Consider the following 19955-nt stretch of genomic DNA (forward strand, 5'->3'; position numbering starts at 1 on the left):
TGACCCTTGACCCCAGGCTCTGGAGCCTGGACCCTGACCCTACTCTGGTCCCTAACTAGTGTACCCTATCTGTACCCATACCTACTCCTGTGTCCTGTGCCCCTCACTCCTGCTGTGTCCCGCTCAGCCGCCAACCCCTACCTGTCACTCTCCCGCCTGTCGCTGTCATCCCTCCCTTTTTGGTGTGGTCTTGTCCTGCTGTGAGGATTGCTGCCTGCTGCTGCTGCGAGGGCTAAAAGGGAGTCCTTAGGAGCAGTGCAACTTTCTACTGCTGTTTTTTAGTTTAAGCTAGAGAGGAAAAAAAAACTTCATTTCTTATTTTCTCACTTTATTTAGAAATAAAGTGAGAAAGAGAGAAATACAGTGAGAAACAGAGAAAGAAGAGTGAGGAAACAGAGAAACAGAGTTAGAAACAGAGTGAAAAACAGAGTCAGAAACAGAAACAGAGTCAGAAATAGAAATGAAGTTAGAAATAGAAAGTAAATGAGGACACACAAGAGACAAAAAATGACTAAACCACAACAAAGAAAGACAGGAACCAGAAAGGGGGTGGGTAGGGGTGTTACCTTTAGTTGGGGGGTGGATTATCTTTATTAGGGTTTATTCAACTTTATTACTTACTTTACTTACACTTCAGCAAAACACACGGAAACAACAATGTACACAAACACAAGGCAGTAAAATGCAAAACATTATCTGTGTATACTGAATTTGCTTCAGTTCTCTAAAGAAATCTATACAATTCCGAACCAGAAGGCAATACAAGTAACAAATACACTCCCTATACACACTGGTAAAAGTACAATTTACCTACAGAGCGATACATGGAAATGCGGCGGCAAATTCAGAACAATACAGAGCAATACAAGCCAAATACACATCAACACAATATAACCATTTTTCTATTCCTGGAAAATTTAATAAATTTTATTACAGCAAACCCAAAACAAAAAAAAAGCCCACAGAGAACATAACACTCATCCACCACACACACCTCCTTCAGCTTAACACACCAACCCACCTTCGCTCTCATGTCAATCGCTCCGTTACTCCGCACCACCACGGGCCATCAGCGCACATTCACAGCACTCCATGGAGACACAGATCCTGGGAGCCTCAAAACAAATCGTCCTGCCTGAAAAACCCCAGCCCCAGCACGGTCTGCACCCAAACCTTGGCAATGAACATCACCTGGCAGACCGGCCAGGAACAAGAGAAAAAAACCCAGGTGAGAGAAAAACAAAAAAAAATAACCCAGCTGTTTTTTTATTCTAATTTTAAAAATTAGTTGAAAAAACTTACCAGCAAAAAACAAACACACAAGGTTAGAACCACTCAACACAAACACTCTCACAGGCACAGGCAGACACAGACTGACTCAGTCAGACAAAAGCAGTCAAACACACAAGCCAAAAAAAGTTCTTCATTTCATGAGAGGAAATGAAATCTTGCAATTTCAATGAGAATACATTCTGCAAGCTTCGGTCCATTTCCCTCCACTTCATGTCAGCCCATTTGCTTCTACTGCTTTCATTTGGGTCCAGAATCTTCTTTTTCTTTGAAATTCATTTCTTCAACTTCTTCTCCTCTCTCTTCATTTCACTTTGTTCCATGATTTCAGGATTGCAATGTAAATAATTTTGGCAAGTTTTGCTCCTTTTCACTGATCCTCACTTCATCTCCATATATTTGGTCATAGTCACTCCATTTCCAGATTTCTTTAGTTTTTTCAATTGCATTTCATTTGATCATACCTACTTTCCAGACTGTTTGTTACACTTTGTTCTCTGATTTCAAGGTTTCATTTCCTGTTATGTAAGGAAATTCTTCATTTCATGAAAGGCAATAAAATCTTGTAATTTCAGTGAGGATCCATTCCACAAGCTTCGGTCCATTTCCCTGCACTTCATGTCATCCCATGCGCTTCTATTGTTTTCACTTCGGTTCAGAATTTTGTCTTCTTTTTTTTACCATTTCATTCCTTCAATTTCTTCTCCTGTCTCTTCCTTTCACTTTCTTCACAGATTTCAGGATTTCAATGTGTATAATTTTGGCAAGTTTCGGTCCTCTTCACTGGCCCTCATTTCATCTCAGTACATTTAGTTGTAGTCACTCTCTTTTCTGATGTAGTCACTCCGTTTCCTGATTTTCTTTTCTTTTTCCAATTGCATTTCATTTGATCATACCTACTTTCCAGACTGTTACACTTTGTTCTCTGATTTCAAGATTACATTTCCTAATATGAAAATAAATTCTTCATTTCATGAAAAGAAATCTTGTCATTTCAGTGAGGATCCATTCCACAAGCTTCAGTCCATTTCCCTGCACTTCATGTCATCCCATGCACTTCTGTCGTTTTCACTTCAGTTCAGAACTTTTTCTTCTTTTCTTTACCATTTCATTTCTTCACCATTTCATTTCTTCAGTTTCTTCTCCTGTCTCTTAGTTTCATATTCTTCCCTGATTCCAGCATTTTAGTAAGTATTATTTTGGTTTTAGTCTTCTTCAGTCTCCCATGGAGGAAAAATACATCGTATTTGGATTTCTAACATTTTGTCATTTCTCAAGAAGTGTGAGGGCAGGGAGGATAAATAGAGTAAGAATTTAAGCATCAGTGATCTGTAATTATGCTGTATGAAGTCAAGTTAAACTGAGCTTTCCACAGAGCATGTGACAGACCCAGAGTTCAAACTGATCTAGAATGAAGTGAAATTCTAGTCTTTGTTACGAAGATTTGTATAAGAGATATATTTAATTACCTTTCAGCTTTTACTTAGCAGCCATCACATCTATTTAACTTGTAACGTCTATGAAAAAGGAACTTTTACTTCATAAACACCTATGTCTTGAGTATGTGTGGGTTTTGCAGTCCTGATAACTGTTCATTCTATCTTTCCACAATCCCAAATTGTTCTGTGAAATCTTCCGTGAGACATCAGGCAAAAGGGAATGACAAATGCAATACTGCCCGCATTCTTAATGTAGAGTAAGGAAGAGCTTCCGGTAAATAATTCAAAACCTGCAGACATTTATCTGTCACCCTATTTGTTATTTTCATCCTTTGACTGTAGAAAAAAAACCCATCTCTAGCACTGGTTCCTCTTCCTTGATTTCTGCAAGAAATTATCCTGATAAAGCACTTGGAGAAAAAGGATACAAGCCTCTTCTAATGAAAAGGGTTGGGAAGTACTGACATGGATTCTGCTCTCCCCTTTGCTTCTTAAACTAAGGGTGGTTTGTTTCAAAGTTCAAGTATTATTACTGCAGGATTTCATCAGTTCCATCCTCAGCCACCACAGAAGCTGCTATGGCAGCAGCAGAGAGTGACTCAGACACAGTCAGTAAACTGAACACCTAATAAATGCCTGTCAGCTTAGCAGTAAGCCTCGCTACCTTTATTTCTCCTCAACAGAAAGCTGTAGCTAATAGAAAACTTTATGCTTATTTTTGAGTTTCTAAGACATTCTTAGAGGTTTGTAGCACATACCAAGGCCGTACATTGTTTATAAACAAGTCATTCTTGCTCCATTACCCTTTCTGCTCTGAGGTCAAAGAAGACTTTTTGTCATAAAAACATACAATGAAGATTGTCAGAGATAGCAGTATTCAAGCAGTGAAATACTGTTTTGTATCAAAGCTGGAGCAAATCAAAAGTCCAGAGGCCATACTAAGTCCTACAGTCAGATAAGTGCCTGTGGGTTACCTTGATGACACCCATGGCTGGACATTAAGATAGTCACAAAAATAATCTTAAAAATGAACTAGTTGCTCTTTCAAATGCCATCATATCTTTTATCAGTCATAGCTTTTATGAGGAAATGAAGACTAAATTCACAGGCCTCAGACCAAGTTTAGACAGAGGAAGGTTTCATAAGACAAGTGATGTTAACACAAAGCCTTCTAATTTTGTCTAGCAGCAGCAATCATTCAAGTTTCTGAATCCTCACATTCCAGAGGGTCAGATGTCACTACATAACACACAGCCACACCATGAGCATAAATTCTGACTTCAATCAACTTATTCAGATGATTTCATTAGTGCGTATTTTTTCCTCCTATTGCAACTCACAACTTAAAATTTTTTCCCTTCATGAATAACATGCCACAGGCATCACTGCCATGAACTATGAAAAAGAATTCTCCCAGGAGCCCAAGGCCATTTGAGGATTCCTGTTTAGAGCAATCCATCATTTCATAGGCAGATAGCCAGCCAGAAAGATTTCACCTTTTTCTAGCTCACTGAAGCATTGCAATGACCAAAAAGTGAAACGAGACCTTGCCTGAGATTAAGAACTTCAAACTGCCTTCCCCTGCATTCAAGGCTTTCCCATTTCCCTGCTTTATTTCTTTCAAGCCAGTATCTTGATACTTGAAAGTAATCACCTTTCCATTTGAGGGTTGCCTACCTATAACCTTTTTGCACACTTGTGAACACGAAGACTTCTTGCTCCCAATAAATATTTTAGTGTGACGAGATGATCGAGTTTCTGTACAAGTGTCACACTACACCACCATCTCTTTCTTTATGCCTTTTCAGACACTTGGCACAAAAACATATCCGGAAGTAGCATCTACTTCTCTCACTGAAGGAACTGGTTAGTCATTTTACACATAGTCGATACCTTCTCATATGACAAAAAAGGATATTGGAGAACAGCCCAGATGGAAGAGCACCAAGCATGCACATGTACAAATTCATGCTTAACATAACCCTTGCCCTGCACTTAGTTTTGCAATCCAAGTCCCTTCCTGAGTTATTCCATTCTAGATCGTAATTGAGATCGTGAAAGAGACTCCCAGTTGGATATGCCTTACCACAGGCTCAAATATTATCAAGCAGCTGGACTAAGAGAGCATCAGAGAAATCATCTGACAAAAGCTGAAGTTTGCCTCAGACACCAGAGGCAACAGTACCTCCTCCCATCAAGATACCTTCAGGCTGTGAAGAGACCACTGACAATGTCTGCACACACAGAGACACAAGCCTGAACTGCTTCAGAATGGGCTGTAACCTGTGCACAAGTATCTCTTTGTTCTTCCCGGTATTCCACAGTTCAGTGCACTTCGGAAATGCACCACTGGCACTGCACCAGCCATGTTAAGAGAATATATCCCACACACTGATGTGCATGCACACAGGCGTGAATCTATAGATATTTATTTAAATAGTTTAGTTAAAAATTATTTGAACTGCTTGTACATAGAAGTAAGTATGAATTCCATATGAATTGTGTAACTAAAGCTTGAAACAATTTACTTACCAGGGAGTCACCCACCACTTTCCAAGTTCAGAGATTTGTCTTTGGAGTATTTCAAACTAGACAAGCAAAGTACCAGCATTAAAAGGAAAGTGGCACATTTTGTCAGCCCTTGTATCTTTTCAAGCTACTTTATTCTGAAGGAACTATAGAGAAACAGTAGGGCCCTACAGTCCTATGAATATCTTACAGTTCCTTTTTACTACCTTGTCTGCCAATATGCACAGTCCACTATAGCTCATTCCAAAGCAGAGCCCTTCTCATCTGAAAGCACATCTCAGAATTTTAAGTTTAGCAGTGACTCAAGAAAAACAATCCTTTTTAACAAATACAGCATTAACAATTGTTTATATAAACATATAGGAGAAAAAGTGCTTTGGAGAACTCCCAACAGAAACAAGGTCACTGGAGTTTTAGCAGTCTTAGCTTATCTTAGCAACATTGTGCCTCTGTCTGATGTGAGAGTCAGTAGAAGACAGTCAACAATTTTTATCTTTCATTTGAAAAAATAGCAGAGGGATTTCCCAAACACTCAATTCTGTTTGATGTAAGGAAAAGCAGGTTTTATTTGCAATGTCTGCAGTCAGGCTTCAGTGCCCTGGCAGAAGAGCCAGGTTAGTGTATTACCCAGGATGAAATTGTGACAACCTTTGACAGATAACTGGTGTACATAACAGGAATGGAAGAACCCCTCCCAGGTAAGAAAGTAGTAAGTGTGGCACATAGTGGAGTTTAAAAGCAAAACTAACTGATCCGTAACAGGTCCAGGTTCCATCTGAAAAAGTGATGTCTATTAGACTCTTGAGAATCAAACACCCATCTACCTAAATATCATCCACAGATCAAAGTAGTGAGAAAACCAGATAAACTTTCCTTGTGCAAATGGGTAAGCATTAAATCTCAGGAGACATGAGCGACAAAATCTATACAACCTATACACAATCTATACAAGGCAAGGTGTAACTTTCTTACTCTGGGAGGCTGTATACAACAGACAATCATGATCTAAATTACAGTCTTCAGAATCATCATTTGAGACACAGAAAACACAGATCACAGGAAAGCACCCACACCATACACAACTCAAATCCAGAACAAGGCCCTAGAATCAGAATTACAGTATTTAAGCTATGACCAGAAAGATAAAGGGAATCCCACCTCACTTTGCAAGGTACTTAGTGACTTAGAGAAGACGGAAATACAGAAAAAGTTCCCCTCCCCAATAAAAAGTACACAAACACTAAGCCCAGACTCACCTAAAAAAGAATTCAGAAAAATGCCATCAGCAAAACACAAGGCAAAGTCTGGGTCTTGTTAGTGCTTTAGCTTGTGGCAGCACATTAAGAAGCATACAGATTTCCTTTGGATATCATTGGAAGCGTGATTAGACACAAGTCATTAATCAAGACTAAACAGAGGACAAATCACAATTTGAAACAAATAGCAGAACAAGGTCTGAGCAAGTCCAAAAAATGTTGTGAACTGTCCTACCTAAAGGAGACAGAAAAATGCCTATCTTTACAATAAGAGTATTTTTTATTTTAATTTTACTGTCTTCATCTCCTTCCATTCTCAAACAATAATGGAATAGGAAGATGCAGAAACTAAAAGACAGATGTTAAGAACTTTACCAAAAAGGGCATTTTGCTGCCGCAGTAACAGCCATTTTCCATCCTGGTTTGGGAGGCAATACAGACACTTCCATAATGAAACTCAAAGCACTTATACTACACTGGAGAAAGCACTATTTATTCTGAGACAGTCAGAAGTGATTAAGTCTATTAATAGAGCCAGTTATATACAGTAAGTACTTCCTGATGTAACTGTATGAGACATATGTCAGAAAACAAAATCTCCGAGGAAATTAACACTAATTTGAACAGAAAGGTAAGTTTATAATGACAGACAATAAGAACCTGATTCATCTTCCTCACAATTCTCCTCAATGGATTTCACACAAAGAATGAAATGTCACAGTAAGTTTCCACAGAAATATGCAGATGACAACACAGAACTCACTGTTTTCAAGAGGTAGATACAAGGTTTAATAGGTGCAAAAATGTAGACCCCACTCAAGAGCATGGTCACACGGGATTCCATGTACAATGACATAATGAGATTGTTTCCACTATCCTGTTATCTTTTCAGCAAACTAATAGCAATGTTAGTCAAGATGATGGCTTATGCTTTTAGAATAATCTTGCTATAAAACTCATACAGGGCTTACACTTAAAAATAATGGTTTCACTGGTCAAGAAGGCATGATTCATCCACTCTGCCAGCTGGGAAGAGGCAATGAGCTACTACAGATATTACTTGTCTAGCCAGTTTTGAAACAGACTGTTGCTTGAGTAAAAATCCTTTACCAGAGAAATCCCGAGGGTTAAATCCACTGCCCACTGACATCAACTGACATAAATATTCCTCAGTTTCAAGTGACTGAGCCTCTAGTCATTTCAAAGAGCATTGTGGAATGTGGCAGTGGACAAGCCTTTCAAGGCATTTTCATCCTTATTGCTGCTAAAAATACTGTAGGAACTCAAACCTGTACAAAGGTATTAGACTTTAGTCCATGCTGCAAAATGCATTAAAATACCTGTTCATAAAGAAGACTCAAATTCCATTGCATGCAAGTCAAATCTGATTAAATAGGTTGGGTAACAGCTGTTCAGGATTCTCCCAGTACGTTCAAACATTTGTAAGGCTACATGAGCAGCGTATCAGCAGCAGTGTTGATAAAAGACAGCAAAAGAGGCGTGTTTACACACACCCATACACGCCCCTCCCCCCCCACCCCAACCACACCTCCAATGCTTTCAAGTTCAGGATTCCTTGTGCAAGTAATAGAGTGAGTGGGTAAAACACACCCTACACTTCCTCAAAACAGTGGACTGATAGGACAGATCACAAACAGAAGGACAAGTAACTTTGCTGAACTGAAGGCAACAGGGCCCAGACTGAACTTCAACTACTGTGTTCTCCAGTTTTCATGGCTACAGAGCTAGATAAATCAACTTTTCAGCAAGTGACAAATGGCTCCGCTGGAAAGGATTCACGCTCCTTACAAGCATCAAACTTATGCAAACCAGCTTGCTGCTTGCCTGCATTTGGAATTTCTGCTTGACTGCAATTCATGTGTCAAAATGAGCAGTTTTGTTTCCAAAGCTGCTTTTTCAGTAACAGATCAGAAACTGAGGACAGCTGCCAACCTTAAAGCTAACACACAAAATAGTTTTGGTCAAGCTGATCTGAAAGTAATTTTGAACTGAGACAGAAAACTTAGAAACTGACTGGATCCCATCACTTATAATGTATAATAAAAGGGCAACCATAGTTACCAATTCCTATGACATTGTGGTTTTACCCCTTCATTTTCACACAACTGATCAATTTGCAAAAATTTCCACGGACAAGTGCACTGAACGTTGCAGAAAATGCAAAAGAGAAAGCAATAAGGGCAGTGACATACATGTGTGTTTTTTATTTCTGTATGCAATGTAATGTTTAGGCACGTTGCTTGGGACGCCTTCTAGAATAAATCATTGGCCATTGTTTAGAATATCCTTTTGGCTTTAAATACTGGTCAGGAAAACAAATGATGTAAAAAATAAATGAATATAACTATTACAGAAACAAAAATGGTTTTGCGTCTAAAAGTGCAGGAGTATTTTAACCCTTTCACCAGACAATGTGGCAATATACAGTATATTGCTTCTGTTTGTTTGAGAAGGCTGTTGGAATTTTACACTGACATAGAAAATTATAAATTACACAGAATTAGTTTCCATAATCACTATATATATACACAAACCAGCTGTGAAAAAACTGGCTTAGAACATACAAATGAAAGCCTCACACAGATCAGTACAGTGAAATTAACAATTAACATGCTCTGCTGCCAAAATTTGTATTAAAAACACTATTTACTTTTAAAATGCATGTACTGTAATTACATTAGCAGCACGGGCATTTCTTTTACTTGACTTGTCTAAAAGGATTATAGCGTTTTAAATACGCAGATTGTTCTGAAATGTTCCATTGTATAATGCTTGGTATTAAACTAAATCTTGGTGAACTGTTTAGAAGGCAGGTGAACCACTTAAACACAACAAGCCATGTGCACTCCAAATATTCTAGTGTTTCACCTGGAAGGTATTGTTTCAAGCAAACTAGACTTAACAGAACATATGGCTTTACAGTAACATCAATTTGTCAACTAAGCTGTTGCAATAAATACTTAAATCTCTACCAATAGACTTACATTTTTTGATCTGTTTTGAACAATACAGAAAACAATTACCAATTAAAAAACCTGTTGTAAAATGTTGAACACCAAAAAATTCTTATTTAAATCACTTTTGTAAGCTAAAACAACCAAAATAACATTTATAGGGCATTTCAGTTTCAGAAAAAACATGAATTTTCTTTTTCTTTTTTACAAGGTGAAAAATGTAAGAAAACTGCTAAATACTTTGGTCACACTAATCGTCAAATAGTTATGTCTCAAATACATTAGATTTTTGTATTCACTTTTTTATAAAACTATTCTTACAGCCATTTTAACTATAGTAACACTACTGTCATCATTACATGGGTAGCAGGATCTTATTTCACAGGCCCCCATTATTTAGAACAATACAATATAAACATACGCAAAAATTATTGGTATTTCTCAATGTGCAATATTTTTACACTTATGAATTTCTGTACAATGTCTTAAAATCTAGAATATAAATGTTGCTGGTCCTGATTCCTTGCGAAATTAGTGCAGCAGTGACTGGCTTCAACAGGGTCTAGATGATATCCTCAAGAAACACTCAAACACCTGGACATCAGTTCTTTCTCTTCAGCCAAGGTAGTAGACATCACATATCATACAGGGCCATTAACAGCTGCCTCTCCTAAATGGGTGTGTTGATCAGTCCTAAGAGGCCAAAAAAACCAAATGTAAATATACAGGAAAGATTCAAAGCAAATTCAGGTAGGTGCAATAAAAACCAAACCAAAAACCAGCAGCCCCAGATCCTGCATAGCACAACCTGTGAACTGAAGGAAGGAAACGTGCTAAGAACATGCTCATCCCAATTATCTTCTGCAGTCCAGCATTTCTGGAGTCCTTGTTTCCTAATTCAGCGTAGCACTCAATTAACTGAGCACACCACTGAAGAATGCGTGATCTTCATTAACTGAGATACTAAGTGATCTCTAGAGATGTGGTATGTCAGAGAATTACTAATAAAGAGCACATTTCTGATACTTATCCAAATCTTATTCTGTGAGGCAAAATGTGATACTGGGAGTATTTAAGGTTGCACTGGAAAGCCAGCAGCTAAGACACAACAGGAAAAACAACAGCGTCTTAAAAGACTGCTTTAGTTACTAATCTAATCTACAAACAGCCTTTCACAAACACTTCGAATGTCAGTCCATTGGGATGAAACATTCATGAAGTATGGAGGAAAATGGAGAGCAAACCTTCCAGAGTGAAAACAGTAACGGTATATACATTTCTAGATGGAGTTTAGTATAAACATGGGCTTAATTGCTCTAGACTAGCATGAAGAGATCAAACCAATGCATAAGGACATTAAAAATATGCAAGCAACAGAGGCAAAAAAATCTCAACTTCCATTCAGTGCAAGTCCATGGAATACATCTGAAGATTCTCTAAAAGAATGCAAATACTGCTTGAAACTACAGATGAGGAAAGTTACCTGTAACTCCTGTTCTCTGATGGTGGACATCACAGAGAAGCCACTCTGGGGTCCGTGCTCTACATGCACATGACCAGCAGGAGCCCCCTAGCTAAGTCTTTGGCTGCTAAGCTCTAAAAACACTTTTTAAAAAACATACGTAAACATTAGAGAGAAGACAGACAGCACTAGACAAAGGCAAACATTTTTTAGAGAAACCTGGAAGATAAGAAACAAATGCTGCATGGACAGGAAGTGTGACAGTCTGCACAACCGTCACTCACTTATTAACCAGAAAAAAGTCCATGACATAACAGGGCTCCTAGCAGAGATTATTCCTGCTAGCCACCAGCCAGAGACCAACCTAGGGGACTCCTTCCACTAGTCATACATACATGGAGCCCCAAAAGCACCATTATGTTTACCTTGGTATTTATCCTGTACTTATGAGGATCTACTGTGACAGCCACCTTTAGAGAAAGTCCTGAGATTTGCTGAAGCCAGCAGGATTCAACGAAAGGAGTTCCTTGATATTTCCCACAACTCAGAAGCAATCTAGCGAACTGCTAGCTCTGACAGCCCTCTATTGGTTCAGACAAGCATCTTTACTCAAAAGGTAATCACCATTACCCAAGGACTTCTTCCCGACAATTTAATGCTTATGAGCATCAAAAAAATATTGTCATCTAGATAAAGACAGTATCTCTAGGAGAGGCTGTGAAAGAGTTTTTGGGTTTCCCACTTTTAAGTATTTTCTGATTAGAATCCCCTTCTTGATCAAATTTGAGATTTATGCAGAGAAGAAAGTTAAAAGAAAGGAGCTGATTAAATACTGGCTCATAAACAAGTCTTAAAAACCAGAATCTGTATTTGTGAAACATGCTTACATCTTTTTAGTCTACATACAGTATAATCAGAACATGCAGTAGAGTTCTGCGCATCAATTCACTATTCTAACTTGGCAACGTATTGTCACAAAACAGAATGGGGATATTTACAACTCTCTGCAAAAAAAATAGATTTTTGATGACTCAGTCTTAGAATCAACAGAAAACTCAACTTGTAAGAATTTAATAAAATAAACGCAAGCACATTTTTAGATCAAACTAAACTCAATCTCTTTAGATCAAACCTATTACAAAAGCACACAGCCTGCTATTTAGAGAATTGAAAGCATCCTTGAATGCAGTTACCTCTGCTCTGGATTGCTGTTAGTACGCTGAAGACCTGAAGGGACCTCTTCTGCAACCTCTGTATTCTCTTCTACTACATATTTACAAGAAGGATCCTGCGAGGTAGTCAATTTTCCTTCCTCACTTAAAAAACAAAAGAAAACAAAGGCAAAAAGTTATTTAATGTATTTAACTTTTAAATTTATTTATAGGGAATTTCAGGCAACAGAAGAAAACTGAGACAGGTCCATATTTCACATGCAAATGGATTTTAAGTTATGATTGCAACATGAAGATCAAGCACATGGCTCTAGACTTTACAAACACCTAATGATGCGCTGGTGTTTACATCCATTAAAACTTTACTGGATAAAAGGGCAGGAAACACAGTGATTGCAAATAAGATCAGAAAGGAAAAAAGGAATGTATGTGATGCCTGAAGTGATAACAATCACAGTCACAATCCTTTACTATACATACCGATAGGATTTCAACACTCTGAAGCCAGAAGTATGCAAAAATGGAAGAAAGTATAAAAGAAATTCAAGATTCCCTCAGAAACTGGCATTAATAAAGTCTGTCCATGAAACATATCAGCAAAATCATTAACTCATCACTATCTTGCATAATAAACTCCCTAGTAACTCCACAGTGAATACTATGTATGGTTTATGGAGTACAAAGACTGCAGCTACTTCCTCTTGTAGACAAAATCAAACAAAGTTCAGTGAAAAAGCTGTACACGCACACTATATAAGACAGTACATGTAACCAGGCAGCCTCAAAAGTCATTAGCAAACAAATCTTCTGGTTTGCCTCTAAACCCAAACTTTTCTGCCTCTCTATTCCACCCTCTTCCACCTCAGTCACACCATTATCAGTGCACTAAAATACAAATTTGAGCGTATATACCTGCAAGAGATAGTTATAAAGTAGCTCTGAAGTAGACAAACATCAATCTTATACCTCTGTGGCAACAAATCTATTTATTCAAGAAGTGCCAATCTCCTCTGCTGGTTTTCTTCCTATTCTCACAGTTCTCCTTTCCATGGATCCTTTAAATTTCAATGAATCCTTCTCTTTTCTCCTTCTATCCTGCAGAGCCTGCAAAAATACTGTCTTTTGCATTGCAATCTCTCATCAAGTTTTCCCCATCTAATCTCCCCATCTCATTTGCGTTGATAGTCTTTGCATTCCTTCCAAATAAAATATTTGTCACCATCACCATCAGAAGTGGTGTCCTTGGTTTATTTATTTTTTTAAAGAGGCAGTCTCTGCTAGCATTCTTCCTTCTTATTCTCCACTCTGAACTAAGTTCAGAAATCACGTTTTTGTCCTTTGTAGCTTTCCACAAATTAACTACTGTGCTTATAAATCCCCTCAATGCTGACTTCGACACCATCAATTTTTCTATTGACAGAAACCTAGATAAAGCTGATGTCTGGAAGCATCCACTTTGAAAGGCAAACAGGTCAGAGTAGGACTTTCTCTCACTACTCTAACTGTCCCTTAATTTAGACCTTTTCCCAACAAGCTGGTTTTAAAAATGCCACTTGAGCATTGACTCATTATGAAGTTGCACATCTCTATCAGAGCAGAACAGTCTCTACATGTAAGACCTCATCTTTGAGCCCCCTTGTATGTTTCTTCAACATTTCCCTTCCAAATCAAGATCCCAGAGTCCCTATGACTAGAAGTTTTCAACATACAATTGGACAGAGTGCCAGGTAATCTCATCTGGGCTCTATTTCCCATAAAAGCTTGGACCAGATAAACTTTCAGTGTCCCTTCTGACTAGGGCAATTCTAGAATATTGCCTTCCTTTGCACCTCTATGTCCTTTTAACTACAGTTCCAGCAGGTAATTCCATGAAGGTAGGCAGGAACTGTCACCAGATTCTGCCTCCTCATGTTAGCTCTTGCACCAGTATGACAAGTCACACAACTTGAAAGTGCATGTGAGCTAAACCAGTAGTTTAAGGAGAAGTTTAAAGACACCATGGATAACTAAATCAAATTTGTAAACATCTAACATCTAAGAGTGAAGACCATGTAAAAGCATTGTGCAAAAGACCGAACAAACTGCAGAGCAGAAACATCATTTGCTAAATCAGCAATGCTCTATGGACGGCTTCATGTCATATCAATCTGCACAGAGTCCCACTTCTCTAAACTGCTTTGGTTCATTCCTCTATCAAAGCCATTTGATTTAGAAGCACTGTGCAGTCACAAATTTTCCCTCCTCTGTGCTGAAAAACCATCAGAAGTTAAGTCACTCAGAGAATCAAAAGGATGGAAGCAAGAGTGACAGAAAGCTGTTTGGTTTTCAAGGTCTGTTCATTTTGGATGGCTCAGGAATTATCTCCTACCACTAACAGGATGAAGTCAAACTAATTTAAACAACAGGCAATTAGGTAAGGACTAACACTGGAAAAGTTTCTTATACTGAAATCAGGGTTGTTTTTTTTAAGCAATTTTCAAGACATACTGACAATTTCTTTTCAATATTTAAAGCTAGAATAGGGACAGATACTAGGAAGTTATTCTAAAAGAATGAGAAGAGGGTTGCATGTCAAAATGCTCTAGCAGCATGTTCCAATTTGTAAACATCAGGGTGGAGGCAGGACACACCAGCTTCAAAGAAGGCAAAGTTTTTGCAGGTCAGACTGTTTGCAGCCTTTGTTTCCCTACAAAAATATTTGATACTAAATAAAAAACACATGATCATTAAATCTGAGATCACAATATCTTAGTAGATGGGATGGAGTAGACAACACTGAAATGTGCTTTATTCTCATAAAAGGATCACAATACATATAATATAGAATTTGACCATATTGTAAGACACTTATTCCTGAATCTTTGTATCAGAAAATAGCAAAATTAAGAAGTTGTTCTTCCAGTTATTCTGGAATTCCATGTGCCACCTGTAGTCCAGAATAGATTTAACACCATCATGCATACCACCAACAGTGATCACCCCAAGTGTCTGATGAGCTACGCTCAAGAGCAGTGCCTGGCTGGCCTTCAGCTTGTGTCTTCCATCCTCCTGGATGAGAAGAATGAAATTCCAATCCAACTCTAAGAATTCTGTGCAAAATTTTAAAAGCTTAGTTTTGATGAGCAATGTTAAAAAATCGTACATGAAAAATGCACAATAATGCGCATCAGGGACAGAAGCTGCGTCAAGTCTTCCACTGAAACTAAGGCTTGATAAGGCATGTTACAGTAACTAACTAGAAGAAAAAATTCAGAACAATTACTTTGAAAGGTCTCTAGTTAAAGCCTCAGGAATTATCACTTAAAAAGAACTCTCTGATGACACAGCATTCCATCAACCATTCCATCATTTTATTTACAAGGTGGGAAGACAATAGATAGGCATTCTCACCTTTTGAAAACAGCAGTTTCAGTTTTAGCATCTACAGTTAGGCTCAGTGTCTCCTTCATGCTGCCATTCATGACTGTCTCAGTCACCTTGTCTGCATTTTCCACATCATCCTCTCCATCTGAGCTGGCCTCCATAGCAACACTTCCTGGGGCTACAAGTAGAAATAGAAGCAATTTAGCACATGGCCGGTTATGTTTCTATTTCATGTGCAAGCACATAAGCCAATATAACAAGAACAGTATTTCTGCAGTTTTGCATACTTCTTGAATTCTTCCTTACAGAGAATGCCACCTTTCTGCAAGTGCCACATATAGAGAGAGCATGAGCATTACTTACAGATAGCTTAAGAAAAAGGCGCAGTCTGTAACTTTTTTTTTCATTTTGACTGACAATGGTTACTGCAACAGTTTTGCCTAAACAAGGCCTTAGTAGGATTACAGTGATGAATTATTCTTCTGTACAGTCAAATCCATGACAAGTCTACACAGTACAAATTTGACACTAAGTTTCCAAGTACTGACAAACCTCCGGGATGTCCAGTCTGCCTGGACTTCTCACCTGCACTTCTTGCTCTGTCTGGTAATAACAGATACAAAAAAAGCTCATTAAAATACTTTCATCCTTTTAACCAGTTCATGCATGTAGAACAAACAATTAGCGTGTGCATAGTGAAGGTGGCTTAGAAAGGCATGAGCAGGAAGGAGAAGTTTGAACACATTGAGGCTACTGGCCTATTGCCACATAGGACAAGACAGGAACCTACCATTCTTTATGGGCATCAGCTCAGCTAAATGCTGACACAGGTGAGAGGATTCTCTAACAGAACACACTTTGTTTCTTTGTAATGCTTTGCTGTTCATGATCTGCAGACTTCTTAGAGGCAATAGTAACACTGGCTCTTGTTTTAAATGGGAAACTAACTAAAATAGTTTAGAAATTCTTTGACCAGTCACTTTTCTTACCTGGTAGAACAGCAGCAGAGCCAGAGAAGAGTCTCTGGAAAACTAAAACTAAGGTACATGGAGATTTTTCTTATGTACAACTCCTACAATCAAGCCATTTGCATTTGTGAATGCAGTTTACTTACTCTCTAGCTGTGTTGTAAGAGTAGTTGCATTTGCACTCAAGGGATCACCCGGATCTGTGTTTGTTTCCATTTCCACAGGAGAATTACTTCTTAAGGAGTCTTTTGAGCTTCAAGTAGAATAAAAGAACTTTAGAAACATTTCTGAATAGCAAAATGAAGTGTTCTTAAAACACCTATAAGGCCTAGAACTATATGAAAGCTATAAGGCCTAGAACTATACTGAAACTGAATTACAGGAAGTCTGTTTCTGAGAGTCCTGGAAAGACATGTTAAATGGACGTTTAGTAATGCAAAATGCACCAGAACAGAGCTGAGGATGTTTGATGGTCATTTTATTTTCACTTGTTTGATTTTGTTACACTACAAGTAGTAGTGGACATGTCCCTGGTAAGTAAGGCCTACAGGTAATCACCAGCTCCTTGCAGTGTTTCCAAATATTTTTAACTAATTTTCTAAATGCATTTTTTGAACTGGATAGCTCTCTGTTGAGACTGCCAATGCAGTCATCAACCACTACAAAAGTGATTTCACTACTTATATACTGTACAGCTACAAGTTTTTCATTCTAAAGGAACTCAGACAACAAGATTTGCCCACTTGAAAAAAGTCTCACCATTCACAGAGTGTCTCTTCTATACAGTAATGTGGCAACTCCAAGTCTTCATTTTCTAGGCCCTTAATCTGATTATCAATTTACCTGCCTCAATCTTGAAACAACACTGTTGTATGTTAGAAAAAATAATACTTTTATATCTGAGCTGTTTTAATGCCCAGACAGAAAGTCAAAAGCCAAATGTATAAAAGCAGTCTTCTAATATGAGAAGGAATCAGTTCTTAACCGCCAGTATTTGGCAACTCAAAATTTACATCTATTTGATTAGGTACATACATGACTTCAGCTGAGTGTAGAGTTCAATCCAAAAGAAACCAGCAATATCTTGGATGTTCTCAAAATAGTGCAGAACTGCTTAACCTAGTTATCACAGCTGCATAACTATATGAAATTAAAAAAAAAAAAAAAAAAATCCCCAACCTATTTGTTTTATAACATCCACAGAATAGCATCCACATCTTCAACTATTTTTGTAACCTTTACATTCAACAGTTCACTGAGTTCAGTCTACACTAAAAAATAAATAATAAAAAAATTACAGCCCAAATTTTGGTCAGAGACCAATATGAAAGGACCCAGATGCTCATAAAAACTCTTAAGAACAATGACACTAGTACCCACCCATCCTGGAAAGGGAGTTCATACAAACACATGCCATTGGAACGCATGGGACTCTTCAGACACTTTACATACACCTTGTATTTCACCAGAACACCAGCAACACAGGCTTGTGTAGAGATGGACACACCAAGAAAACCAAACTCACCGTGAATAACTGACATCCTTACCTCAAAGAGGATGTGAAGTCAGAAAAGGAAGCCCAGCCAGTTTCTTTAGCTGGCACAGGTGCTTCAGTACTCCACACAGCAGAGCCAACAGAATCCAGACTGGCACCATGTGCAGTCTCCATGGGTACATCGAAATTCGCTGACCAGTTAGGTGCTGAAAAACCATCATGAAGTTCATTAGGAACAAATTTCAATAAAGAACATGAGTGCACATATGCCTAACACACTGATTCTCTCTATGTACATTCCATAAAGAGAAGCAAAATTCATAACTAGACTTCAAACACATGCAGAAAAATCCTGTACATCAGGTTAAAAAATAAATGTATTCCCTAGAAGGAAAATTCTGCTAATAAGGCAGAATTTTAGGATCAGTAACTCAGAGTACTCTGCTAAAAAAAATGTATTTTATCTGAAGAACAAAACTAATAAAACATATTAGATCACAAGTACAATCCCACTTTATCCTTTAAATTAACCTCAATATTTGTTACCATTTTTCAACTAATTTCTATAATAATGAAAATCTTAGGAGTTTTCATCCCTTTTTCAATTTCTTCAAATAATTTCTCATGCACTAACACCACTGCTAAGTTTCAGAAAAGTTTAAGGCTTTTTACAACTTAAAATATTTATTGATATTTTTAATTTGGGAGCAACTGTGAATAGCATCTAATTTAGGATAGGTCAATTCAAAATACTTCACCTACCCAAGGGAAACATGTTTTTCATTAACACTTACATACAAAAAAACAGGCTGAAAAGGAAGCTCTGACTAGCAATTAGAAATTCCAACCCAGGCAGATATGGGAGGAGACCCACATGGATCAAAACTTGTTTGACACACAGATGCCAACGACACCAATCTGACAAAAGAAAAGAAAACCCTTAACTTTTCCTTCTATTTTAATTTAATTCCTTACAGTCTAGATAAACACAGGGTTTTTACCTACAGACATCGCCAGTTTAACAAAAGCCAGTTTAGTCTGACTTGAATGTGAAAACTTTTCAACCATCAGTTACGATTCCACGTAAGAGTCTCCTGATGTGCATTTTTCATTGACATTTGAAACCAGAACAATACAAGTTCACTTAGCTTCTGTAGGAAGTCTTTGAAAAGAGCATTGTTAGATGAAAAGCTGGACTGAAAGGCTTCCAGTAAAAATACCATCTTTTGGGTTTGGAGATAAACACATTAGGTTTTTGTAGCCACTCAATATTTATAAATGAGTACATTTAATTCTCCCCTTTCTGATTATTCCTCCTTTTTTAATTCTTGAAGAGTTGAAACACGAATTTTAGAGAAAATAAGCAACCTAAGACATGTAAGGAATTCAAACTTCCCAATACGTACATGCTCTGTGGCAAGTGAGAAAGACTACTTTAAGACAGTTGGAATAAAAGCAGTAAACAAGGAAGCTCCTACAAAATCAGGCTGCTAGAGCTAACCATTTCCTATAACCCAAAGCAGCAGGGAAAAAAGCTACATACGTTCACTTAAGTCTACTTCCATTTTGTCCTCTGTACTGGTGTGGGATTCGAACAAGTCTTGTTTAGTTCCATCCTCTTCTTCAGAATCTGTACTTTCTTCACTGTCTGTACTGCCCGAACTTCAAATACAAAGACAGAGTTTACATTCTGTTTTTAGTATAACACTCTGGGCACAATGAAATAGTGCAGAGTTTCAGGCTAAAGAGAATTACAAAATTATTTCTGACAGATTATCTGAGGTATAATTTTTAGCTCTTAGTATTCCCCTCATTTCTCTCTCAAAAAAACGAAGTTTAAGATTTTTCACTTGAGCATACAGAGAGGCTTTCAGTAGATATCGAGGGAGGCTGCACAGCCCTGAGTTTCAGGGACTAGATGCTCCTTCCACTCAATGCATTTTCCTATGTTCACAGCCACACTGCTACTGTAGAGAAGAGAGCCAAGGTCGAACAGAGGTGTGGAG

General features: G+C 37.9%; 1 protein-coding gene across 11 annotated transcripts in view; it reads right to left on the reverse strand.

Annotated features, from left to right (window-relative positions):
* Positions 1-6986: 6986 nt before the first annotated feature.
* The window catches only part of PPP6R3 (protein phosphatase 6 regulatory subunit 3), a 52461-nt gene continuing 39492 nt past the window's right edge, over positions 6987-19955 (reverse strand). For 5 of the 11 annotated variants that reach the window (XM_039551849.1, XM_039551850.1, XM_039551852.1 and 2 more), the window contains 7 exons: positions 19493-19611; positions 18002-18155; positions 16601-16707; positions 15514-15664; positions 12604-12621; positions 12145-12267; positions 6987-10182 (listed from right to left, as the gene is read on the reverse strand). In XM_039551849.1, the coding sequence (XP_039407783.1) occupies positions 10131-10182; positions 12145-12267; positions 12604-12621; positions 15514-15664; positions 16601-16707; positions 18002-18155; positions 19493-19611 (724 nt within the window). In that variant the 3' untranslated portion in view covers positions 6987-10130. The other 6 variants (XM_039551851.1, XM_039551853.1, XM_039551848.1 and 3 more) reach the window with 4 other exon arrangements.

This window comes from Corvus cornix, chromosome 5 (assembly GCF_000738735.6).
Source record: "Corvus cornix cornix isolate S_Up_H32 chromosome 5, ASM73873v5, whole genome shotgun sequence".
Taxonomy (NCBI): domain Eukaryota; kingdom Metazoa; phylum Chordata; class Aves; order Passeriformes; family Corvidae; genus Corvus; species Corvus cornix.